At 51.6% G+C, this 25,663-nt stretch overlaps 1 protein-coding gene across 12 annotated transcripts in view; it reads left to right on the top strand.

The window, feature by feature from the left end:
* The window catches only part of ADCK1 (aarF domain containing kinase 1), a 144,767-nt gene that overhangs the window by 91,159 nt on the left and 27,945 nt on the right, over nt 1-25,663 (top strand). For 7 of the 12 annotated variants that reach the window (XR_010405286.1, XM_064571423.1, XM_054513821.2 and 4 more), the window contains 5 exons: nt 1,156-1,272; nt 14,194-14,343; nt 15,539-15,736; nt 20,854-21,047; nt 22,387-22,503. Coding sequence is in view for 11 of the 12 variants with exons in the window: in XM_064571423.1 (XP_064427493.1) it covers nt 1,156-1,272; nt 14,194-14,343; nt 15,539-15,736; nt 20,854-21,047; nt 22,387-22,503 (776 nt within the window). In the remaining variant the exon portion in view is untranslated. Of the gene's footprint in view, nt 1-1,155; nt 1,273-14,193; nt 14,344-15,538; nt 15,737-20,853; nt 21,048-22,386; nt 25,663 lie in introns of those variants that run through there. The other 5 variants (XM_054513823.2, XM_045901326.3, XM_064571422.1 and 2 more) reach the window with 4 other exon arrangements.

Raw genomic sequence — 25,663 nt, forward strand, 5'->3', positions numbered from 1 at the left:
TTTTCCTCACATGGCAAGAAGGTGTACAGCAGTTGCCTGCTGATATTGTGTTAGTGGTGTGATGGTATCAGGACCAGCATCTCTGATTTTCTTGGACTTTTCCTCATGGTTGCAAGATAGCTGCTACAGCTCCAGGTATCACATTCATTTTCAAGGTAGGAAAGAAGGGTAAGAAGAGTTGCACCATTTACGAACATTCCACCCCCCCCTTTTTAAAGATTCCACTTATTTATTTGAGAGGGGGAGGAGAGAGCTCACACCAGCAGTGAGGAGGGACAGAGAGGAGAGGGAGAAGTAGGCCCCCCCGCTGAGCAGGGAGCCTCATGTGGGGCTCGATCCCAGGACCTAGAGATCACAACCTGAGCTCAAGTCAGATGCTCAACCAACTGAGCCACCTAGGCACATGCCTTTTTATGAAGAAAAGAAAAACCTTCCCAGAGCCCCAAGCAGGCCTCCATGTATGTTTCCTAAGCCAGCACTGTGTCACGAGGCCATAGCTATTGCAAGGTAGGCAGGGAACGTGTGTAGTTTCTCCTGTCTCAGGGGAAGAGGAGGACTGGGAAGAGCTGCTGGGTTAGGATCCAGCATTATCTGCCACAGAAGACTTGTAGGAGACGGGCATGAGAAAACTCAGGACTTCCTGACTGAAAAATTTCTCACCCAGTAAAAATTCGGTCATTTGTTCGTTCGTTCATTCGTAGACCTAGACATGTAATACATCCATTGCACAAGTGTAGAAACTGAGGCAGAAGGTTGAGATTCACGTGAGGAGCCTGCAATGGGCCTGGTGAGAGAGGGAAATAGATTTCAGTGCCAAGTCTGGCTCAGGTATGAGGGGTTCCTCACCTGTTTCTCTAAGTCCCAATTTTTGGTTCTTGATGGTGTCTGGAGGCATTGAGGAGGGTGGGGAAGCCGTTCTCTGGTCCCTAAGCAGGAGGGTGGCTCTAAAGGAGGGCCTGGGGGCCTACCTGGTGGAGGAGGCAATGTGGCCTGCCCCACCCCTGCCCCTGCCTGTCACTGCTCGGTCCCCCTCGGGCTTTGTCTCGTGTTCCTGGGAGGAGAATCTGCCCTTGCCTGGCTCACTGTGCCTCTCTGTGGTCCTGGCCTCTAGCTGCGGGCCGGCCAGCCCTTCTGACCTGCCCTTGCCTCTTCTAGGTCCCCCGCATCTACTGGGAGCTGTCCACCAAACGGGTCCTTCTGATGGAGTTTGTGGACGGCGGCCAGGTCAATGACAGAGACTACATGGAGAGGAACAAGATTGACGTCAACGAGGTGAGCTTGAGCGCTCACGGCTGCTGTGGCGGGACACGGGCTTGGTCGGGGCTCCTGACCGAGGGCAGGTGTGTCCCTGTGAGTCTCACTGCCTTGAAACGGAGCCTGTTGTCTGAAGAATTACAGTATCTCTGAGCACAAAGCATCCTCCCAGGGCATCTGGTACAGCCCTCTGCCCTGTCTCCTAAAGCTGGGCCTGGCTGCACACAGTGGGGTGCAGGCCCATGCTGAGCCCCTTCTTGCAGCTCATGCTCCAACAAGTGACTACCGTCTGTCCTCTTGTACCATCCGAGCCCCACAGAGCTGAGCGGCCCCAGAGAACAGTGCCGTGAAATCCGTGGGACTTAACTGCTTCTGGTCCTGTGGGGCCTGGGCACAGCCTCCTCCCTCCTCCCGCCCTCCCCTCTCCCTGCTGCTCCCCAGACCTCAAGGGGGTCAGGCCAGCAGGGGACAGCAGGAGCCAACTATTTCTACTTCACAGAGCTACAAGAAAAGGAAGGCTTCTGTCTCCTGCCTCCCACCCCATTGGTCTCAGGGAAAGAAAGCTGGCCAGTGGGGTTGAGGCCTGTACCCCATTTTCTTCTTCTTGGTTGCTGTAGGGTCCCACAGGTAATGATGGAGTTGTACTTTTTCAACGACACCCATCATCTTTATAGTCCCTCCTCTGAGCTAGGTAGGGGACTTCAGAGGGGGCCAGGCATTATTCCCTTCTTTAAGGAGCTCACCACCTAGTGTTGCTGTTATATCCACAGCTAAATCCTTACAAGACCCTCTGGGCAGCGGGAGGGGTGTGAGCGAGACCCCAGGGAACTACACAGAGGAGGTGCTTGCTTCTGCTGCAGGTCAGCTTCCCCGGCAGGATGAGCAGGGATTTGCTGGGTGTGTGTGTGTGTCAGGGTGGAGGAGTTGGGGGGCAGTGATGGCAAGGAAGGGGAAGGGAATGGTGAAGTTTGGCAGGATTTCCAGGGGAGTGTGGAAAAATAGGGTGGGGGCAGGTAGTGAAGATGTTGGGCAGGACCTCAAAAGTACTGGGGAGTCATGAAGGGTGTTGAGGAGTGCAGTGATGTGATCCACCGCTCTGGGTGGGTGAGAGGAAGCAGTGGAGACAGGTGAATGCTCTTTCCTTCCTCCCACCCCAGGCAACATATGAAGATGAGCCTGTGGTCCCAGTGGTGGGATGGCCCGGAGGAGGAAACTACCCCTTGGCTCAGCAGATGAGCCAGTGGAATGGTAGGAGAGGGTGCACCTTGGGAGCTCAGGCCTCCGAGTGCCTGTGTGGCCTCTGCTGATGGGGACAAAGACCTCCTTCTAAGAAGGTTGTGAGGGCCACACGAGTGCTGAGCACCGTGCCTGGCAGGTACTTCGTGCTCCAGTATGGTAGCAAGATTGTTGTTGTTTTCATTATCTTTGGGCTCTGCCCTTTCCTTCTTCCTCCTTTATCTCCTTGTGTTTATTGAATGCCCAACTTGGTGTACCAAGTGCTTTTTTCCGTAATAAACCTGGGAGGCAGGTCTTAAAGTCTTCATTCTTCTAATGAGGAATCAGAGATTCAGAGAGGGATGGTAACTTGTCCAAGGTCACACAGCTCGTAGAGCTGGGATTGAAACCCAAGCCCCTCTGACTCCACTGTTTTTTAGTTTGTAAAAGGAGAGGTTGCGTCAGAGCGTAGGGCACTGCTGCTGGGAACATGGCTGGGAAGGGCTCAGCCACAGCTGGCCTTGGCCTCCTGGGAACTCAGGGAATGATGCTCCCGGAACTGTTGGGGGCCTCAGGGTATGTGTGTGCAAGGTGGGGAGGCTGGACAGGCACCAGGCCCTCCCGCCCCCTGCTCTGCCATCACTGGAGTTGCCTGGTGGGCTTTTCTGGAAGAGGTCTCCCTTTGGGGGTTGGGAAAGGATAAGAGAAGGACTGTTTTAATTCAGCCCTCCACTTTCCGGATGGCAGGGCACTCTGAGGGAGAGCAGTGGATGTCTTTCCCGAGGTCACTGGGCCAGTAGCACAACTTGGGGCTTCGGACTCTGCTCCAGTCACTGTTGCCTTCTAGGGTAGGCCTGGGAAGGTGTTGGGGTCGATCTCCTGAGCAGGAGGGAGGGAGAGACCTGCTTGCCCATCTCCTCCACTGGTGGTTGGGGTGGGGTGTGTCCCTAGACATCTAGCCAGGGATCCTCTGCCCACCGGGACCCTTGGGTGCAAAATCTTTGGCTTCAGTGAGCAGGGGGAGAGAGAGGAAGGGAGATCATCTCCAGCTTTTCCTGAACAGCCTTAACGTGGATCAGGAAAGATGCCACAGGCCTCATACCTCCCCCTCCCCCACCAGGTTACCAGCATTTACTTACTGCCGCTGCTGTGGGATTTTCATTTCAGCAGCGCCCCCAAATCCATTAATCTCTTTGGATACAGTGAGTCCAGGGCTGCAATGGTGTTTTATCAGAGGCAGCTTTGATTTTTCAAAGACAAGTGCAAACAAAGATGTGCTCTGCTGTAGTTGCCCGCTCTCAAGGCTGAGCGAGGTGCCTGGGAGGAGGGGCAGTGAGGCTGGAGGGAGGGGGCCTGCGGGGGCTGGGCCGGGGGCTGCCCTCCAAGAGCCCGGGTTCATCTGCTCCTGCCTCCCGCCCTCTTTAAACGTCCTGGCAGATAAGGCCAGCGTTCCGGGCAGAGCAGACCCTTGGTGGACACCCTGTGAATTAATGGAGAATAAATCAGCCAGCCTCACGCCCTGGGTTAGCTTCTGGGAGGCAGGGCTGGGGCAGAGTGTTGGTTTTTTGTTTTCTGTGGACATGCAGGGTGGGGCAGGCCGATATCAGAGTGATTTGGGGAAAACAATAACAGAAATAATAATAATTATAAGCAACTAATCTGTGCCAGACACATGGCACATGTAATCTTTACTCCTTACAGCTGGCCTGCCAAGGGCTAGATGAGAGACCATAACCCCATGATTGGATGAGAAAGCTAAAGCTCAGAGAGGTTGAACAACTTGCCCAACCTCACACAGCTAGCGGGGGCAGAGCCAAGCATTTGAACACAGGTCTGTCGGATGCTCTTACTCCTCTACCTTCTCCATCCCCTCCCAGGGATCAGACTCTGGCTGCATTGGAACCTGCCCCCACCTCCTCCCCAGAGTGACGGCCACATCAGTAACTCCTTGAAGAAGGGAGTGCAGTGCTGACTAAGAAGCTCTGCCCCCCACATGGGCCCTCACTGAATGCAGGCCTTCTCCCTTGAACTCATGTCAGGCATGTTTTTTTTTTTCCATTTCATGCAAACACTGTTCCCCTTTCAGAGAGATGAGTAGACAAGAGGTGTGTGAGCCATACGGAGCACAGTGCCTGGGGTATGGGTGGCGCTCCAGATTGGTGGTTAGTTGATTATTGTTGTTTTCATGATTATTACCATCATTGGACCCTGTCCTTTCCTCCTTTACCTCCTTATATGATTAGCGTTTACCAACTGCCCAACTGTGTGCCAGACGCTTTCTATACTGTAAGCTTAGGAGGGAGGGCTTAGTGCCTCTATTTGCAGGTGAGGAATTGGAGACCTAGAGAGGGGAGCTCCCAGATCCTGATGGTACATGTCCACCATTTTCATATGGATCTGCTATGTAATCTCTAGCCAGATAAAGATGCGAATCATTTCTAGCCCTCCGGCAGGCTTCCTCACCCACCCCCAGAGTTGCCTTTCTGACTGTCGCCAGAGATCACTTCCGCTCACTACTGAACTTCATATAAGCAGAATCCCACGGTGTAGTCTTTTGGGTCTGGCATCTGTCATCAGTCACCTGCGGGTCTTTTTCTGGAAGCTCTATTCTCTTCCATTGGTCTATTGGTCCATCCTTCTAATAGTACCACACTGTCTTGATTACGTAATTCCTCAGTCCCCCCCGGCCCTGGCTTCTGGGGTTTGTATGACCTGGGAGGCTCTTTGGTACTCTGGGATGTTGTCTTTAAATACTGCTGCAGAGACCTCAGGCTGGGCAGTGGGCGGGTGTGGCCCGTGTGCCCTACTGTGCTGTCGGTGACCATCGGTTGGGAGAAGACAGGGGACAGGCCCGACTTTACAGAAACTAATCCGTATGTCTCTTACCAAGCAGCATCAGAGTTGCAGGCCTCACGGAACACTAGTGGGGCATGAGCGTGTGGGGGTGGGGGTGGGTGGGTGTGGGTGGTCGGGGGTTGGGAGTGGGGAAGGGGGAGGTTCGGGAGACTCCATGTGACTGACAGTTTCTAACAGACTTCTGAGGTTTCTAAAGTCTCCTGAGGACTGTGGGACTCAGCAAGTCGGTCCCTGGAGTGAAGAAGCCCTCCTTAGGACAGGCTGACTGTGAGTGTCCTTGGGGAGGGAAGTATGGGACAGCCAGAAGTGACAAGGGGCAAATATCGCATCCCAAATCCTGGGTGATAGGGTGTTTAGTGGCATCTTGGCTGCCACAGGCGGGTGACTCAGCTTGAAGTCGGGGCTCAGGAAGTGGCTGTAAAAGGAGTTGCTTTCTAGGTGGGTGAGGAGGGTTCCAGATCCCTAGGCATGTGAGGACCTGAAGACCAGTCTAAGTAGCCAGTACCCAAAGAGTCAGGGAGAGAAATGCCTGCATTTTAGCCCCTGTTCTGCCAGTGGCTCGCTGTGTGACCTTGCACAAATCACTCCGCCTCTCTGGGCCTCAGTTTTCTTATTGAAGGCATTGGATTAGCTGGACTCTCAGGGTACGTCCTGCTTGGATATTTTACACAACAGTGATTCTTGGCTTGCTGGGAGCTAAGACTTCAACCATCTATTTCAGAATCTCCAAGGGGAGCTTATTTAATAATGCAGATTTCTGCTGCACCCCAGACTGACTCATCAGAATCTGGAGTGGAAAGGGTTGCAAGAATCTGTGTTTTAACAGACTCTTCAGGTGGCTCAGACACTGACTGGAGTCCAGGAACCACTGCCACAAGGCCAGCCTTCAGGCACGGGGCAGCGCTAGCCCAAGTGTGCTCACTCATCCAGGGAGCCTGAGGCCTGGGGGGGGGGGGGGCAGCAGCCTTGGGGGGCCCTCTTTTGTTTGAGTCTCTGCACCCAGAAGCTGCATATTACCAAGGGCGTGCCCTGGTGATCATATTTGCCAGTCACATTTAAGAGCTGGTGACAGTGACTGTCAATGATTTTATTAAAAGTAAAGGTCGAGCAGAAGCACGCTTTCCTAGGCTGGATGGAGCCTCCTCAAGCTGTAGGACGACTATTGATTGCAGACCTTTTATCGAAGGTTAATTGGATTTCAGTGAGTGTGTGTTTAAGACCCTGCCTGGGCTGAGGCCCAATTGAATTTGTGTGAAATTAGCTAGAGAGAAAGGTGACCAAGTTGGGAGTTTGGGGGAGGTGGGGATGGGGACTGGGGTCTGGTAGGCAGACACCTGCTGTCTGTGAAGAGTAGGGGTAGGTGCAGAGATGGGGAGCTTGCGAGAGATGCCTGGGGGCCAGCTAGGGGAAGAGGGCAGGGAGCTCCCAGGGGTCATTGGCTGGACTTTGATTCAGTCCTCTGTCTTTGGGATGGCCCTCTTGGTATGTGGTGTGGCCTCCAGAGCCTATCTTTTTACCTCTCCAGAAAGTAGATCTCGCCTTGAGTCAGAGTGGGGGTGGTGGTGGGGTGGGGATCAAGGGTTCAGATCATACTTTGAAAGCCTTCCCACGAATCCTCCTTTTTCAAGACCCCCAACTCTGGTTTTCAGTGGTGTCAGGGGCCTTCATTTGCTGAGCCTCTGTGGGCTTGGGGCAAACTTCAAGCTCCCCCCTTGCCAGCTTAGGGTCCCTTGTTGTCTTGCTGGCTAAGCCAGGTCTCAGTAGCTGTCTGTCCCGCGTTCCCCCCCCGCCCCCGGGCAAAGGCAGTTTTGCTCACCTCTTTCTGTCTGCTCTCTCTGTTGTTGGGGGCTCTTTGTATTCGTTTCTTTTAGCCCTCTTCGTGGGGTCGGGAAGGGAGTGGGGTCAGTGCCTAGGTTCAGTCTGCCATGGTTAGCCAGAAGCCCTTGCCATGCTTCTTCACTTCATCCATTCCAGGTCATTCTGGGAGCCACGGAAGGGTCTCAAATGTATCTTTCACAGATGTTTGTTGCGCACCTACTGTGTGCAGGCACTGCATGTAAGTGCTGTACCAGAGGGATGCACAGAGTGTGGCAGAAGGGGAGGCTGGGTGCTGTGGCGGGAGGGTTTCAAAGTTGGGGTGCCCTGGGGTTATGCCTGGCTCTACCATTTGTTGGCCAGGCTCCCTTGGGTAAGTTACTTAAACTCTGAGTGATTGTCCACATCTGTGTAGTTGGAGTCCCAACAATACTGACTTCACAGGGTCGTTGTGTAGACTGTAGGCTGTGAAGTTGTGTAAGATCATGTATTTAATTAATTCATTAATTTTATTTTTTTTTAGATTATTTATTTATTTGAGAGAGAGAGCCCAAACAGGGGGAGGGGCAGAGGGAGAGGGAGAAGCAGACTCCCCGCTGAGCAGGGAGCCTGATGCGGGATTCGATCCCAGGACCCTGGGATCATGACCTGAGCTGAAGGCAGACGCTTAACCGACTGAGCTACCCAGGAGGCCCTGTGTGAGATCATGTATAATTCATGATGTTGTTATTCACAGAGGCATGTCTTCCTGAGACTTTTTGCCCCCCTCCTTTCCACCTACGTCTGTTGTCGTGGGTACATAAACTTGGAAAATAAGCAGCGGTCATCGATTGAGCAAATGGTGACCCCCCCATCTGAAAGGCCATGCTGCAGTTAGGCCCCAGTCTCCCTGTGTTGAATGCCACACTTACTTTTCCTCAGCATTGTCTCCCACTTCATGGGCCTCTGGCTCTGTGGTAGAAAGTGCCCAGAGGACCAGGGGAGTGAAGCTGAAGAGGCGTGAAGGATCCTGCTAACTGAAATCACTAGAAACAAAACCTCTCCTTCCATTGTCCTCATATAGAACTCCATTAACGTGTCAGACCAAATCTTGACAAGTGTGGGGATGTTCGAGAGATCTCGGTGCACGAGATGGGTTCTTGGAGATTTCTTTCCCCAACAGCAGGGGTGTTAGGAGTGGAGTCAGCCTTCCTGGACTCTGGTACTGGCTCTGCAATATGAACCAGTCACTCTTTGGAAGCCCCAGCTGCCTGTTAAAAAGTGGGGGGCAGGAGAAAACCCTATAGGATTGTTTGATGATTGAAACATGAAGCGTTTGGTGCAGTGGCCCCAAGACATGCTCAACACAAGTTGTTATTACATTGGAATTCCAGCCCTCAGGCCCCCTTGCCAGAAAGAGGAAATGTGTAGGGAAGAAACCCTTTCCACGTTTCTTGTATTGACCCAGGTCAGGTGGGAGGATGTGGAAGTATTTCTCTGGAGTGCGTTGTTGCCCGAGGCAGGGGATGTCAAGTGTCGACAGCTCTTCCTTCACTGTGTCTTCAATAGTCATGGCTCCTAGGACCCAATCCCTTTGGTCACTGAGACCCTTCGAATCTGTCTGGCCAGGAGACCTGAGGAGGCCTTATTGGCCTTGGGGATAGCCTACGTCCTGGCTCTCGGGTGATGTCCCACTGTAAGTCTAACCCAGAGAAGCTTTCGCCAAGCTCCAAAATTAGAGTAACCCCCCAGCTTCCTATAATTAACCCACTCACCACCTCTCCCAGCACTGTGTGCAGTTGAAGAGGTTCCCCACGCCTTCACATTCAGGAATTTCACCTCCGGGCTGGCTAGTTCAAGATTGACCCTCTCCATGATTTGGCCTCGCTGGGCAGCAGCAGGTAATCTGAGGTTCATGTATTCCCAGGGAAGTTCCCGGGGGTGAGGTGAGGGCCGAGAGTAAAATCCTGGTCCTTCAGACTCTGGTACTTCAAGAAGGAGGCCATAAACTGATGGAAGAACAAGGAGAATTTGAATTACTAACGTCTTTATACTTAACATCAGGCTACTTCCGTGATTATTAATATCCTGCAACACCAACCTCTTATTTCTTTGAGAGATCTTGGCCTTGTTTGCACGACACCCCCCAAGAACATAAATAGACTTTCCCTTGGGGGTGGGAATAAATTAATCCACGCAATTATAGAACAATTAAAGCACTTTCAGCCAATTCAAGTTTTGAGAAAAATCCAAAAATAACTCCTTGGTTTAAATATTATTTACTAAATTAATTCTTTACTCAACCTTTTTATAGATTCCTGTTTTTTTTTTTTTTTTGTACCTCCTCACTGTCAGGGAATAAAGGCATTGCGTATTTACTAAAGTCACTTACATGAATGGCACACTCTTTTTACACAGAACAAGGAAAAGACTTGTCACTGACTTTTTTTCTAAAAAGAGCTATACTGTGGCTTTAGTTAACAATGAGTTTTTTGGTTAGAGAAGCAGTCCTGGATTTCCCTCTGAGACTCTTTTCTCCAAGTGGAATGCCTTCTTGGATGCCCTTTGGACCTTCAGAGGGTTTCACTTCAGCCCTTGCCTTCAGGCGGGAGCTTCCCTGTCCATGCAGAGGCAGGGGAGAGCAGGTGATTGACAGCTTGTTCACTGAACCCAGGCCACCTGGGTTTGGATCCCGGTTTCACTCACTGCTAGCTGGGTGACCAAGCTTCTTTGCCTTTTTCTATTTCTTCCTTCAGCTGTCTACTGCAGAGGATGGCTGTGAGTCCATGGCAAGTGCCCAGAATGGTGCCTGCCCCAGAGTGTTGGCTGATACCATTCTAAAACGGTGGCATCCCCCTGTCTTGATGCAGATGCTACTGTCACAGGGCAAGGGACAGCTTTAGAGGAATGGAACAGACATTTTCCCAAAGGAGACATGCAAGGAGCCAAGAGGTACATGAAGAGCTGCTCAGCATCACATATTGTCAGTGAAATACAAATCTAAACCCCAAGGAGATATCACCTCACCCCTGTTAGAATGGTCCTCAGGGAAGCTAAGAGAGAAAAGTGTTGGCGAGGATGTGGAAAAAAGAGAATGCTCGTGCATTCTTGGTGGGAAGGCAAACTGATGCAGCCACTGTGGAAAGTAGTGTGAAGGTTCCTCCAAAAATTACAAACAGTACTACCGTATAAGTCAGCAGTTCATTCTGGGTATATATCTGAAGGTAATGAAATCAGTATCTGGTAGAGATACATGCATCCCCGTGTTCATTACAGTATTTACAATTGTTTGCTCTTAATCACGAGACATAGCTAAACTATTATGGCAAGGGGGTGGGAAAGAGGGTTGTGTGCCCAGTGATGGCCTTGGCTTTCATCTGGGATTCTCGGGATCTCCGTGAGTAGGAGGGGGCTGGCTGCCTTCTCTGGGCAGATTGGTTCCCAGAAACGATTTACTGCAACTCTGACAGATGTGAAGAAAAATTACCCAAAATTTAGAAATTAAGGCCAAGAGTGTGCGGTGTATCCTTTCGAAGTCATTCTTGGGCATTGTTCAGGCAGCACACCGAGGGCTTTTTAATATCTAGGGGAATGTACTTGTGTTTGACTCTGCTATTGACAATTAATTAAGGGCTCAGACTGAAGTCATACATCAACCTGTAGATCTTATCTGGTAGAGATGCAAATAATTTCTGCCCAGTAGAAAAGATAACCTCAAAGGTTATGATTTCCTTATTGCTCTGTAGGACAATAACCAGTTTTATATCTAATCCAGGAATCTTGGTCTCTTATTCCTGTTTAAATTCCCATAAATACACAGTCCCTCAAAATTCTCTGAACCAACTCTCCCTTCTTATTTGCTCCTTTATTGGTAAATTAAACAATCTTTGACATGTGTTCATTCTGTATTTTTATGAGTTATGTTTTTAACTTTTTGAAAATTACACTTTGATGAAAGTGATAATGGGTACATTTTTCCCCCACGTTTTAAATAATAAGCTACCACATTACAACACACACATTTGTGTGTCTTATATAGTAATATAAGCAATTTATAGTATATAGTATATAGTATAGTATATAATATATAGCCTATATAGTATATAGTATATAATATATAACCTATATAGTATGTAGTGTATAGTATAGTATGTAATATATAGCCTATATAGTATATAGTATATAAAGCGCTTTCTCAGGTGTGGTCACGTTTTGACCTTGAATGTCGAGGTTACCTTGTGAGGAAGTAGAGCAGATGGAATTAATCCCACTTAACAGCTAAGGGAACTTAGACCCAGACTGAGAAGGGAGGTGACTTGTCCCCCAGATCAGGCATGTCCTAGGTGGCCATACCAAGATGGCACCAGAGTGAAGCTGGTGGCCTAGGCTGGTTTTCTGTCTTGTCTGTGCCTTCCATATCTATCTATGTTGGTGAAATCTGGTTAAAGTGAACAGCTCCCAAATTGTAAGACACCCAAGTAGGAGCAGCTGGATGGGGTGTTGAAATGGGGAGGGCCACTTGATGGCTTTGCTTGTGTATATATGAGCTACAATTGGCAGCCCCTCTTCCTCCTCTAGCAGCAGCTCACTCCTTGTGGGCAAGGGCTCCCCCATCCTGTGTCCCCAGACCCTTAGGGGTCATCTTTCAATGTAGTAATGGGGGCCCAGAGTGATTAGCAATATTTCAGAAAGCTCAGAGGAGATCATATATCTCCCCATGACAGGTCTGCCCAGACTAAATGAAATGTCATTTCTCTGCTGTTGGCTGGCATTCTGTCAGCTCAGTCTGGCTGTACTGCTTATCTTGGGCTGATCAGGAGCCCTGATTGGACCTTATATGCGTCCTTGACAAATAAAAATGAATTATTACTTAATAAATGCAATTGGTTTGGCAAATGCAGCCTTTCAGAGCATGGCTCCATGGAGCTCCGAAGAGCCCAACAAAAGGGCTTCTCAAAAGGGGACTTGCTAGCTCAGCCAGGACGAACTCTAGCTGGGCCCCTCTCCGAGGAAACAGAAAATGGTGGCCCTGAGGCTGAGAACTCGACCTGGGGCGAGGTCCTCCAAGTGCCTGCAGAGTACTGGGCATTCATTTCACCCAGTGCAACATCGGATAGGTGTCAGGACTCAGACAACCTCTTTCCTAAAGCTGAGAGAAGCAACTTGTTAAGGTCACACTGTTCACTTGGGAAGTGGAGAGGTTGGCGTGAGCCTGTAGGTAGCGTGGCTGCTAGGAGGCCATGGGGTCATACCTAGCTTGAATCTTGGCTCTGCCTGTCGGTAGCCCTGTGGCTCTGTGTAAGTTGAACCTCGAGGAATCACAGCTCCTTATCTGCAAAATGGGGATCATAATTGTACCTACTTTTAAAGCCGACATGAGGATGTCAGCTATTGCTATAGTAGGGTTATTCTTGAAGATTTATTTTGGGACCAATTATAACTGATTGGGATTCAGAAGAGATTCATGGGGTTAGGATAAGCATCAAGACAGGAACCACAGCATCTCAAAAAAGCACAGACAAGGGTCTCATTCATATTGAAGGTAGAGTCCTATATTCACATGTTTGGCCTGTTATAGGTAAGTGGATGCATCATAGAGCCAGTTGATGGTATGTAAATTACACCTCAGTAAAGCCATTTAACAAAATAGAACCAGTCTCTGCCATCTTGGGAGCTTAAAATAGTGCGCTACATGGTCATTAATCAAATAATGATGCAAATAATGTGCTAGTACCATGAAAGAAAAGTACAGAGTTCGATGAGAGTTTGTGGCAGGAGAACCTTATCTAGGGCAGGAGGTCAAGGAAGGCTTCTCCAGAGAGGTGATGCTGAGCTGGGATGGGAAGGAAGAGAGGGGTGAACTAGGTGAAGGGGAGATGGGAGGAAGGCTCTTGGCAGAGGGACGATCATGTGCAAAGGCCCTGAGGTAGGAAAGCACAGGGCCATTGAAGAAGAGAAAGAAAGCAGAGGTGGCTTTAGTATCACTGTGGCATGAGATGAGATGAGGGAGGGAGGCTGGGCCTGGTTGTGCAGGGCTTTGTAGGCCAAGCAAAGACCCTACTTCTGTGTTCCCCCACCATCCATGGGACCCAGCTCCTCTCCTCTGGCTGGGATATGTTTGCTAGTGACCATGGGGTTCATCAGGGACTGAGAGCCGTGTCAAGGGCAGAGTGGGTCCTGGGGATCAGCTTTGTGAATTGAGCATCTCTTTGTCCTCTGGAAACCCATTGGCAGACCATCTGTGGGCCCAGGTCTGGCACTATTCAGCAGCTGTTCCCTAGTTGGGAAGAGGCTTTTAGCTTTAATTAAAAGGGAGTAGAGATAAGGAGACCGCCTCGGCAGGGAGGGCAGCAGTGACAGGATGATTTAAATGGCCTCTCCAGTGTCATTTCTTCTGTGCAGACCTCATAAATCAGATTAACACTGGGCTCTGGTGGGGAGGTGCGAAGGGAAAGGGGCCTGAGAGAGAGGGGAGCAGGGCTTGTGACTCTGGGTCCTCCTGGGACTGTCTTGGAGCTGGTGGGACAGCCCTAGGGGGTGCCAGGGTCACATATCCCTCACCCACAGCCATCCAGCTTTGCTCTTGGGAGAAGGGGAAGTTGGGATGACCCCACTCCCAACCCAGCTTTCCAGCCCATCTTCAGCTTTGGGGAGAAAATGAAGAGATTGAGAGAATAGGGAAGAGAAGGATCGGGAAAGAGTGGAGGTCAGGGGTTGGGGTGGTAGTTACAGCCTTCGGAAATGCTAGAAGCAGTGGTTCTACCTTGCTGTGTACTACGATCACCTTGGGAACTTGACAACAGATGCTGATGTCTGGGGCCCACCTCTGACACTTCTGAGTTCTAGGTGATTCTACATGCCGCTGAAGTTGAGGAGAACAGGGTTAGAACTGAACTTCTGTCTTAAACTCAAGAACTGTATGATCCCAGGCCATCACTCCTACTATGACTGCCCAAGCCCACCCAGTGCCTCTGGCCTGCCTCTTGAAAGTGACTGGATTCAGGGGCCAGAGTCGAAGTCTCCAAGACAGGTGTTAAGGTGGCATAACTCCCACCCACATCTCTTCTCTTTCAGATCTCGTGCCACCTGGGCAAGATGTACAGCGAGATGATCTTTGTCAATGGCTTCGTGCACTGTGACCCGCACCCCGGCAACGTGCTGGTGCGGAAGCGCCCAGACACAGGGAAGGCGGAGATCGTCCTGCTGGACCACGGGCTCTACCAGGTAGGAGAGGCTGTTCCCACCCAGCCAGCCCAGGGGCTCTGGGCCTGCCTGGGATCAGAGCTCACTGCACTCCCCGATCGGCCTCACACGTGGGAAGCAGATAGCCAGGGTGGATGGAGAGGCCCTGCCCTGCCCCTGGAGCCGTCATTTTGTGCAAGTCCCATCATACGAGCTCTCTCCAGTCAAATGAGGTTGGTAACACCTCCTTCACGGGCTGCTGTGGGGAGTAGATGGGGATGTGCCTGGGTCTGTGCAGGTGCTTTGTCAGCTGTGAACACTGTACTTCCCCGGGAAGCCCAGGTCAGCCCACTGGGAAGTAAGCTGCCCCTCGCTGAGCAGGGACTTCAGGGGAAGGGGGCCACTCAGCCCCAGGGAGGAGGTAATATGCAGTGAGAAAGGGGACCCAAAGCTGATAGGGGCTGGATGGGCCCAGCCTCTGTCCTCTGGAACTTGAGACTCATCTGGTTCAGATGAGCCAGGAGCTTCTGCTTGGAAGTTGCAAAGTTCACTGCCAATGCCAGAATCCAGGGTCTATCTTGAGTCCATGGCAGAGGGTTCTGGAGAGGTTTCCCCAATGGTCTCCTGCTCCTCCTCTCAGGGTCCTGATCTCACCTCCCAAAACCTTGGCCTCCTTTGAAAGGCTCAGTGACATTGGGTACATTAGTTTAAGGTAGGCTAGCTGCTGTCACACAACCCCACATGCATGATGGCCCAGACACAACAGATGTCTAATTGCTCGTTCACGTACCTGTCGCGGGGAGGTGGAGGTGTTTGAAGGCAGGGCCTGACCGAGGCTCTGCCCTCCAGGTTTCCCTGGGGGTGGTCTCCTCATCCTCCAGCAATGGGGGTGAGGGCTTGGAGGAGCATGCATGGGAAGGTTTTCAGGAGCTGGACATGGAGCTTCTGCCACATTGCATCAGTCAGAGCTCAGGCAGAGGGCTGCATCTAACTAGGAGGGAGGCAGGGAATGTGATTTTGGTGGGCAATTAGTGACCTCCACCACTCAGGACCAAGGCTGGCCAGATGGTAGCTTTCACGTTGGACCCTTGGGGATGGCTGAACTTTGGGGGAGAGGCGGATGATGCACAGGAGCTCCAGTCTTCATCAGTCCCCCTTCGCAGTGTCCACCAGCCAGGGGCTAGGTCTTCCGTGGGGAAAGGAGGCTCAGGTCCTGCCACATGGTCCCCCACCCCAGGTGCTCACAGACGAGTTCCGCCTGGATTACTGCCACCTCTGGCAGTCGCTGATCTGGACTGACATGGAGAAGGTGAAGAAGTACAGCCAGCGCCTGGGAGCCGGGGAGCTCTACCCCTTGTTTGCCTGCATGCTGACCGCCCGGTCTTGGGACTCGGTCAACAAGGGCATTGGCCAAGCTTCGGTCACTGCCACAGAGGTAGGTGGTCCCCTCCTGGCCTTGCCTTCTCCTAAATGTGGGGGGTGGGGCCACGGGTGGCCTTTGGACCCCTTCCAGCCCAGGGTCTGGGGTTCTGGGCTAGTGGGCTGTGCCCTTAAACTAATGGACTCAATGTCACTGAGCCTTTCAAAGGAGGCCAAGATTTTGGGAGGTGAGATCAGGAACCTGAGAGGAGGAGCAGGAGACCATTGGGGAAACCTCTCCATGATCTCCATGGGCAGCATTGGCGATCTCCTGGGGGAGAAGCATCCCTGGAGGCAAGGAGGGAGAGAGAACAGTGTCTCACTGTGTCTCTCCTGGCCTCATCAACCTGCTCACGGTAACTGTGTAATCCACACTGCTGTGCCTTTTGCTCCAACCCACTCACGCAAGATTTCAGGCTTCCACCAAGTTCTCCTCCAGGACTTTCGGGAATCCCCAGGGACTGTTTCATCAGTAAGTCTGGTTCCACTTGTGCCCCTTGCAAGCTTCCTATATGCCTCCCTACGGGTGGGGGGGGGGCACCTCAATTCCTCATGCAGCACTGAGGCAGGTCTGAGCACACACAGGTCCCATTGTCCTCCCTGAGTGTGTGGCTGTTAAAACTGCTTTTTTGGGTCTCTCTTTGTTGTTCATTTCTCCATTGGATCTAGATGAGAATCCCATGGAGCCTGGGCTGAGACTGGTCCTAGCAGCCCCTCCTCCTTGTACTCCTAGCCACCTCCTTCCCAGACTCCTCATTCTCTCATGGAATTGGCTTCTGTCTTCCCAGTCCGTCAGTTGGCCAGACCTGTGCAGACTTGCCCATAGCCAGCTTGGACTCCGCCGAGGACCGGCTTGGACTCCGCCGAGGTCCCTGCTCACCACAAGGGACTCCGCCGAGGTCCCTGCTCACCACAAGGGACAGGTCCCACTTGTGCAGCCAGACAGACCTTGGGTGGTTCTCGTCCCCTCTCAGAGCCTCATGGTCCTCCCCTGGAAGCTGCCTTATGATGAGGGCCTTTAGGAATGGCTGGATGGAATCTTAAACGATGTCACCAAAGAGGCCACCTCTTGCCATCTCTTGGCTCTGCTTTCCTGCAAATTGACCTCATTCTCCAGTAAGCTTGGTGGCAATGATGACCGCCAGCAGCCCCAGGCTTGCATGGCTTTAACGAGAGACCACCTCCCTCCCTCGTAAAACAGGGATGATAATTTCTGTTTTATTGATAATGTGTGGAAAGTGCCTCCCCATGGTTCCTGAAACTTGTTCATCGAACAAACATTCGTTTTTGCTGGAACTGAGACTAGGTGCTGGGGATCCAATGATGAGCAGACAGGCCTTCCGTGTGATCTGCTCTGTGGTTGAGGGAGACAGACAGTAGACAAGTAAGCAAATAGGTAAATGGAATACTTGCAGGTTGCAGATACTGGAGGCAACAGGCAGGGTGAGTAATGGGGGTGCTGTAGATTGGGTGCTCAGAGATCTTGCTGAGCATTCTGGAGGACAAGGAAGGCGGCACAGGCAGAGCTTGGAGAGAGCATTCCAGGCAGAGGGAATGTGATGCGCCAGGGCAGGGAGAGAAAGTGTTGGCACGGTCTGGAGTGTGGCGAGGTGGGTGCTGGAATGAGAAGAATTTGGGGTGCTGGGCACAGGGAGCTTCACACAGGGCCTCATAAGCCATGGGAAGAAGTTTGGGTTAGTTCTCAGTACAAAGCAAAGCCTTTGACAGGTTTCAAGCAGGAGAAGAATGTGCTCAGAGTTGTTTTTTATTTTATTTTATTTTAAAGATTTTTATTTATTTATTTGACAGAGAGAGATAGCGAGAGCAGGAACACAAGCAGGGGGAGTGGGAGAGGGAGAAACAGGCCTCCCGCGGAGCAGGGAGCCCGATGCGGGGCTCGATCCCAGGACCCTGGGATCATGACCTGAGCTGAAGGCAGACGCTTAACGACTGAGCCACCCAGGCGCCCCTGGAGTTGTTATTTTAAGTATCTGGAGGGAACAAGATGAGCAATGGGGCAGTTGGTCAGGAGGCTGGGAGGTGATGGGGGCGCAGACCATGCTAAAGGCAGTGGAGGTGGAGGGAAGCAGAAGAGCCAAGGTGAACTTTGGATGTAAGACTGAGAGGCGTTTCTGTCGACTTGGGTGTGGAGAGGAAGCAGAGGGAGGAGTCAAAGTTGCAACACAGTTTTTGGGGGTAAGTTATAGGGTAGGGGGAGCTACTTCCTGATATAGGGAAGACTTTGGGAAGGACCTAGTTTGGGGTTGGGAGGCAGAAGTTAGAGCATTCACATAGAGGCATCATGGGCAGTCAAGCTTGGAGCTCAAAGATATAAATTTGGGAGATTTCAGTGTGTACATGGTATTTAAAGCCTCAGGGATGGACAAGATCGTATGGTGCACAGTAGGTAGGTACTTCGTATATGATATGTGTTTTCATTAACCGAGTTAGAATTTTATTTTGCATTCTTATTCACTTATAAAGACCCAGCATAAATGCTGCTGTCTTAGTCTGCCAGGGTTGCTGTAATAGAATACCAATGACGAGGTGGCTTGTACAACAGAAATCTATTTTCTCACAGTTTTGGAGGCTGGAAGTCCAAGATCAAGTTACCGGCAGGTTGATTTCTGGTGCAGCCTCTCTCCCTGACTTGCAGATGGCTGCCTTCTTGCTGTGTCCTCACACGGCCTTTCTTCTGTGTGGACACACTCCCGGTGTCTCTTCCTCTCCTCCTAAGGACATCAGTCCTGTTGGGTTAGGGCCCCACCTTTATGAAGTCACTTAACTTTGATTACCCCTTTAGAGGCACACTGGGGTTAGGCCTGCAACATAGTGATTTGGGAGGGACACAGTTTGGTCCATAGGCCAGCCAGGAAGCCTCTCCTCATCACCTTTGCCAAAAGTGGCCCCTTAACACTTGTATCACTCATGTGCATGCACCGTAAACTCTCTCGAAGAGTAGCCTTTTGCGTACTTGTATGAATTTCCAACTAGCTGGTGAGTACCTGGAAGGCAAGGATCCTGTCTTGTACATCTTTTTATAAGGTCCTCGGACCACATCTAATAGAGGGATATTCAAGTAGGTTCTGGAGACATGGACTCTAGTTGCTCACTTTGGACAAAAAGCCCTGATGTCCAGAGGTGGGAATTAGGGGCCTTTTCTTCTCATGTATTGTTTCTTAAAAACAGGAACACCTTTCCCAGAAGTCTCCCAGCAGATCCCCCTTGGTCTCATTGGCCAGAATTGTGTCTCATGTCCATGCCTGAGCCAATCACTTGGCAGAGGCCTTGTGCTCAGAGCCGACAATGGCTGAGATCAATCAAGATCCCCCCTGGGGCTAGGGAGGGGCTCTGCCTCCCTGAAGAGCACAGCCCCAAGGGGTCAAGTGAACAAAATGCTGCTCTTTTGACAAAGGAGAATGGGGAATGGCTGTTGGGTAGGCACCTAACGGGGTCTACTGTAGATAGCCACCATCGGGCTAGTCCAAGCTTGCAGAGATAGCCCCTAGAGGGAGTCTGGGTGGGTGCCGGTGCCTTTATTTGCTCCAGAGGAGCTGAGAGGGACTGTCTCCAGGCCAGTCCCAACTTTGCTGAGGGGGAATCCCTGTGGTGAGCAAGACCTTGGTCTGGCCTTAGCCCTCAGGCAGGATGACCCACAGCTGTGGGGGGAGGCAGTGGGGAGACAGCCAGCCTCAGTGCCTGGCTTCGTTTTGAGATGTTCCGGTCTGATAGCTCCTGCCTGAGGGACATTTCGAGTCTCACAGCCACTCAGTTACCAGCCTCACACACATGTTCCGGAAAGGGCTGAGAGTCCTGCTTGTGCACAGAAGGCAGCCATGTGGGGAAGCCTTGGCAGCACAGCCGGGCCCCTCCTTGTGACTTCGATTAGCACCAAGCGTCTCCCCATTCCTTATCTCTGCTGACCCTTTTGGTCCAGCTGGGATGTGGGCACGGAGGGTATGAGCATTTCCAGTTTTGAGATGAGGGCACTGGGTTAGAAGAGATGAAAGGACTTACCCAGGGTCACAGTCCTGCTGGGAGGTGAGAGGCGGTAGGGCCTGGTGGTGAGGGCATGGGCTCGGAGCTGGACTTAGGGCTTCCAATCCTGACTCAGCACTTACGAGCTGTGGCCCCTGTGCGGGGTGCCTAACTTCTCAGTGCCTCGGCTTCCTCCTCTCAAATGGGGGTGATGCACTTGCCTGATAGGGTTGTCGTGAGGATCAAATGAGTTCATGCCTACGAGCATTTTCTCTGGGGACTGAGAAGAGGTCAGAGGTGTACTGTCGTGCTTAGGGCTCTGGCTGGGGGCCGTTGTTTGCCCAGAGCCCTGCAGAGTTCAGGGACAGGGAAGGGCGGGAGGCCAGACTTCACACGCAGACACCAGGGTAGGGTAAGGGCTAGCCCTGGCTCCTGCTCTTGGGGCTTTGGGACCTCCAGCGCTGGGCCGGCTGAGACCGGCTCAGCAGGGAGGACTGTGATGGGCAGTGAATGTATGGGCAGCAGGGGCTCTGGGTAGGTCTGGTGGGCTGCAGCGGCAGGCAGGATATAGAGCAGGACTTCGGAGTTGGGTTGGGGTCAGAAACTCAGATCTATGAACTGCACCAGCCTGAGCTTGGCTGAAGGGATGGGGGACATGACTCCGAAGGTACCGGCTTCCAGGGCTCCTTCCAAGCCTGGCCTGAAATTGGTGGCAAGTGGGAAAAAGCCTTGGGGAGTAACACACAGGTGAACCCCTGGGCTGAGAGGCTGGCGAAGTCCAGCCTCATCTAGGGATTGGTGAGGAAGGAGACTACCTGCCCCAGTCAGTACGGGCTTACAGGCTTGGAGGATGGGTATTGGTGACCTGTGGGAAGCCAGGGATGGCAGAGGCCCCTGCTGATGTGTTCTTGTACTGCGTCCAATGCTTGGCCAGAAGTTGCGGTGAGATGTCTCTTCCACGTCTGTCGGACTACGAAGCCCCTTGTGTTGAGCTTCCCCCTGGGGAGGTTCCTAGTGGTGCTGAGGCAGCCATGCTAGGAGCTCCCTCCTGGAGCTTCCTTGCAGCCCCTCAGCCACCAGCTGCCCTGACACCTACCACCTGGGCCCCACTCTCCACACCAACTCCCCATGTCTGTCTCCCTGTTGCTGCTTCAGGACGCAGAGATCCGCAACAATGCAGCCAGCTACCTCCCCCAGATCAGCCAGCTCCTCAACCATGTGCCTCGCCAGATGCTGCTCATCTTCAAGACCAACGACCTGCTCCGTGGCATTGAGGTCGCCCTGGGCACCCGTGCCAGGGCCAGCTCCTTCCTCAGCATGTCACGTTGCTGCATCAGAGCGCTGGCTGCGTGAGTGCGGGCTCCAGCCTCTTCTCCCCTCCCAGCTCTCTGGCCTGCCCCACGCTGGGGGGGGTGGGTGTACTGTTCGCCTCCACTTTCTCCCACCAGTCCCCAGGGCCCTGCCTGAGCTCCCCAGTCTCCAGCTCTCCCTGGAGGAAGAGTTTGGGGCAGGAAATGACTCCAGCGAATTCCCCGGTTCTGGGCGGTGTGTTTGAGTGGTCCAGAGAGCCACCTGTACTTTGTCAAACTGGTGGGTTCTAGGACATCACCCTCCTAGTTAAGCTTTCCAGGTGATTCTTACCCTCAGTAAATTTTGAAATGTTTTCTGAGAGTCTCAGTCCCATCCAAGTGTCCCCTGGACTTGAAATCAGGACACCCTGATGTGCATCCCATCTCTAACTGGTCCCAGGACCTGTCTTCCCAGCATTGGCTAGGCAGCAAGGCCAGTGTTCTTTCCCTGCAGGTGTGTCCATGACTCGGGAGTGTCACCAGCAGGCTCACTGGGGATCTCAGATCTTTATAGATGCCTCAGTACCCTTGGAGTGTTGGTGAAGGGAGGGAAGGTGCTTCCTCAGGGAGATATTGCTAGAGAAGTGAGGGTTCTAGGCCCTTCTTCATGAGTGTGCAGATACATGGGAAGAGCCATGCTCTGGCTGAATTTTCTCACCTGAGAGGGGAGCCCAAGACTGGGGTCAATTCCCATCCATCCTATGCAGGGAGTGGGTCATTCTGGCAAAGTGTCTGGTGAAGGGAGCATTGGGCAAATACATCATGCACCCATGATCAGATATTGAATTAGATTATAGCAAAATAGACTGCACACAGAGAGGGCTGAACATGATTTATTCTTCCTTTGAACGTTCTGGAAACGAAGTCTTGATTTTCATCCTGTCCTTTTGTTAGTGCAGAAGGGATTGAGCTGTGGGCTGACTCCATACTGGGCTCAGCCTCTCAGGACCACCTGACCTAGTTTGCAGGTGATTTAGCCTCAGAAAGTTTGGGAAAGCTTTTATATTTGAGTTTGGGAGGTTCAGGATTGGCATGTATTTACTAAACATATGGAAAAAGGGAAACATGGGAATGTTCTACCCAGTGGGTCCACTAGGCCTTTGATGCCCAATGAAACAACTGCTTTTGTTTACCCCACTTATCTGGAAAGCTCCTGTAGAGTAGTTGAGTTCTTCTAGTCCCTGGGTGGGCAGTGTCATGATCATGTAACCAGGAGTCATCCACCGGGGCGGGGGTATGGTGAGTAGGCTAAGCCACGACCTTCCATTGTTCTAAGTGATAATGAGCCTTCTTGCCCATTTCTCTCTGGTTCTCTCCTTCCTTCTTGTCTTTCCTGCAGGCACAAGAAGAAGAACACCTGCTCGTTCTTCAGAAGGACCCAGATCTCTTTCAGAGAGGCCTTCAGCTTATGGCAAATCAACCTTCATGAACTCATTCTGTGTGTGAAGGAGTTGAGGTTGGCCACCTGGGTCTTGGCCCTGCTTCGCCGGCTGTTGCCCACTTCATACTGAGTGGACTTGCTGTCCCCTTTCCCTTTCCAGGGTGACTCTGTGGTGGGCAAGTGGACTTTCCACTCCTCACTCTTTTGTCATGTCCCCAGCCAGGTACCCTGTTTCTGTCACATGGTAACCTGGAGCCCCACAGTCATTGTCCATGGCACCATTACACTCCACCTCTAGAATCCCTCTCCTACACTGTAGGCCTTGTCTCATAGGCTATGCAAGCTGTCCTATGCAAGAGGTTGCTCTCCTTATCCAGGGAGATGGCATAAACAGTCTGTTTCCCACTCCTGGTGGGCGCCACTGGGTTGGATGTCCCCTGGTGGGTGCCATTGAGCTGCAGGTCCCCCTACTTCCGGTAATCATTCCTACTGTCAGGATGGACCACGAATCCCACTGACTTCCTACATGAATTTCTACATTTAACTTGTGGGAAGTTGGATTTTGTTGGAAGAGAGCACAGTTTCTGAGTTGCTCGGAGCAGATTCCCTCTCCTTGCCCTGTCATTCCCAGAGGTGTTGCACCTGAGCAAGGTGACTTGGCATCCGAGGCATGAGTTCACGGTTGTCCTGGTGACCCCTTTGGTGTTTTATGTACTGCATTTCAATAAAAACCCCTTCAGGGTCGCAGGGAAGGGCTTTGTTTGTGGGATTTTTATTCTAGATTGGGAGTGAATCCACACTGGCTGTTAGGTAAGAGTGGACCTGGATGCCGTGGGCCACCGTGTTCTACTTGTCATCTTGCCCCTGTCATCCTTCCAGCCTTTCCCTATGTGACCACTTCCTGCCCCTTGTAGGTGTTTCTTCCTTTCCAAGACTCTGAGACTGTGGTTGGAGGAGTTAAGAAGCCCAAGGCCAGGAACTCAGAGGCTCTGCTGAAGCCTCTGACTTGGGTTTCCCTGCGTTCTCACCACGTTCCCTGTGAGTGGGCACCTGCTTTGTTCTACTCATTGCTTCCTGACTTAGCCCTTTGGTTCGTCATTTGATGCCCGTCCTGGAGACTGTAGTGTAAGCCTCAGCCACTGTGGCTAGGGTTCCACTCTGAAACCTCCCTGTCACCTATCTGGACTCCATGTTTCCATCTCTTGCCCACCTGCCAGAGTTGCCCTGCCCCCACTCAGTCATCTGCTCCTGTTTCTGGGACCTCCCCGAACTCCTGCTGTAACTCCAGGTCCATTGGCAGGTCCTACTATTCCTGTGCTCATGGACGGTCATTGTATTTGAGTCTCTCTGATCTTACTTCACCCCATTCACAGGGGCAGGAAACTGCTAAATTTGAGTCTCTTCTTCTCTTTATTCATAATACAACAAGCAGATTTTCCACTGACCAGAGATTATTTGCAATCCCTTTATTTCCTGAAAGAATTAATTGTTCTTAGTCACCAGTTGGATGCACCCAGGGACCTGAGAGAATAATTTGCAAGATCTGTTATTAATCATGAGGATGCATGCTGCATATTATATTTTATGGTGTCTTTTATAGCCACAGAAGTAAATATAAATGTTCAAGGTAAAGGTTACTCGCTTTTCACTTTTAGTTTAATGGTCGGCTTCCTGCTGTCCTGGGATCTAAAACATCAGCATGTTGCCAGTGGGCCCAGCACCCAGGACAGTTAACCAGGGAGAGTAAAGAATCTGGGAGAGTTTGGGGGTATAGGGCAACTTAAAAGTAGGAGGGAAGTTAGCTGATGATTTTTGAGTGCCTTTCTCGGGGAGAAACCATGCTGGGCTCTTTGTAAAAAAGTTACATCATTGAATTGTTCCATCAGCTCTGTGAGGGGGAAGGTCATGAGAGGGAAGGGTCATCTCCGTAGAGATAGGAATCAAGGCTCAGGGAGGGTTAGTAATTTTCCTGAAGTCACACAGCTGTTAAGTGGGGGCCCATGCTTTATTTTTTATTCCCAGTGCTGTAGATCTACATCACACTCGCTCTTTGGCCTGTCAAACGTGCCCGAATTGAGTCTCAAAAACCCTGATTTCAGAAGGGATTGGGTTTTCCGTGGAGGCAGGGGAGTCCAGCATACTGGCTGGGGCCCAGGGCAGGGCGGAGCTGGCCCGCTGTGGCCTGCATGCAGTTCTGAAGTGTCAGAGTTAGTGCCGAGTCCACAGGCTTCAGGGTGTAGTTCCCACAAGACGGTTCTCACTTCAGACACAGGCTGCAGGTTTGGGGGGGTCACCAGGACACACGCACTTCTGACCAACTGGCTTTAAATGTGGGTGTTCCCACACCCCAGACTCAGTAATTTGCTAAAATGGACTCAGAACTCAGGAAAGCAATGTACTTAGGATTACAGTTTGATCAGGACCAGCCAAATGAAGAGGCACATGAGGCAAGGTCTAGGAGGATCCTGAATGCAAAGCTTCCATGTCCTCTCACGTGGCATCAGGACACATCACCCGCTCGGCGTATCAGTGTGTTCACTGAGCTTTAGTGTTCAGGGTTTTTATTGGGATTTCCTTGCATGGACATGATTGATAGAATCACTGATCACATGATTGAACTCAGTCTCCAGCCTGCCCTTCTCTCTCCTCCTTGCAGAAGGTGGGCTGATATCACCCCCATCCTGGGTCCTCAAGTAAAAACTCAGGTGTGATCTGAGGGGTACACCCTGAAAAACAGGAACACTCCTGTTGCTGAGAAATTCTGAGGAGCTACAGTTATGTCCCAGGAGCTGGGGACAAAGACCAGACAGATTCTTTATTGTACAATAACCACTCTGGTGTCTTCTTGTCCTGTGCCCTTGGCCCGAGGTATGTCTTTATGGACTGACTGCGCGGGCCTGTGCCTTCTGGTTGGCCTGGGTGGAGCCATATCTGGAGCCCAGATTCCCTCCCTGTCTCTGTTCTGTGGGTCAGCGACAGCATGGCTGAGCTTCTGTGCAGGACCTTGCTCTGATCCCTTCTCTGGCCTCTGGAACTTGCCCTGAATTGATTTGGGTTTGATGTTTCCCAATAAAATCCTGTGACTTCCCTCTCCCAGCAGTGACAACGTGTCACATTGGGAAGTCACCACCAGCTTACCCTGAAGAGTGTTTTCCCTTTTAACACTTAAATACTTACTCAGTTTAGGTGTGGGCTTCTTTGATTTGGGCAACATGGATATTTTCCCCCTTCCTCT

This window comes from Mirounga angustirostris, unplaced genomic scaffold (genome assembly GCF_029215605.1).
Source record: "Mirounga angustirostris isolate CCGP_5_RB_7025 unplaced genomic scaffold, mMirAng1.0.hap1 SCAF_9, whole genome shotgun sequence".
Lineage (NCBI taxonomy): Eukaryota > Metazoa > Chordata > Mammalia > Carnivora > Phocidae > Mirounga > Mirounga angustirostris.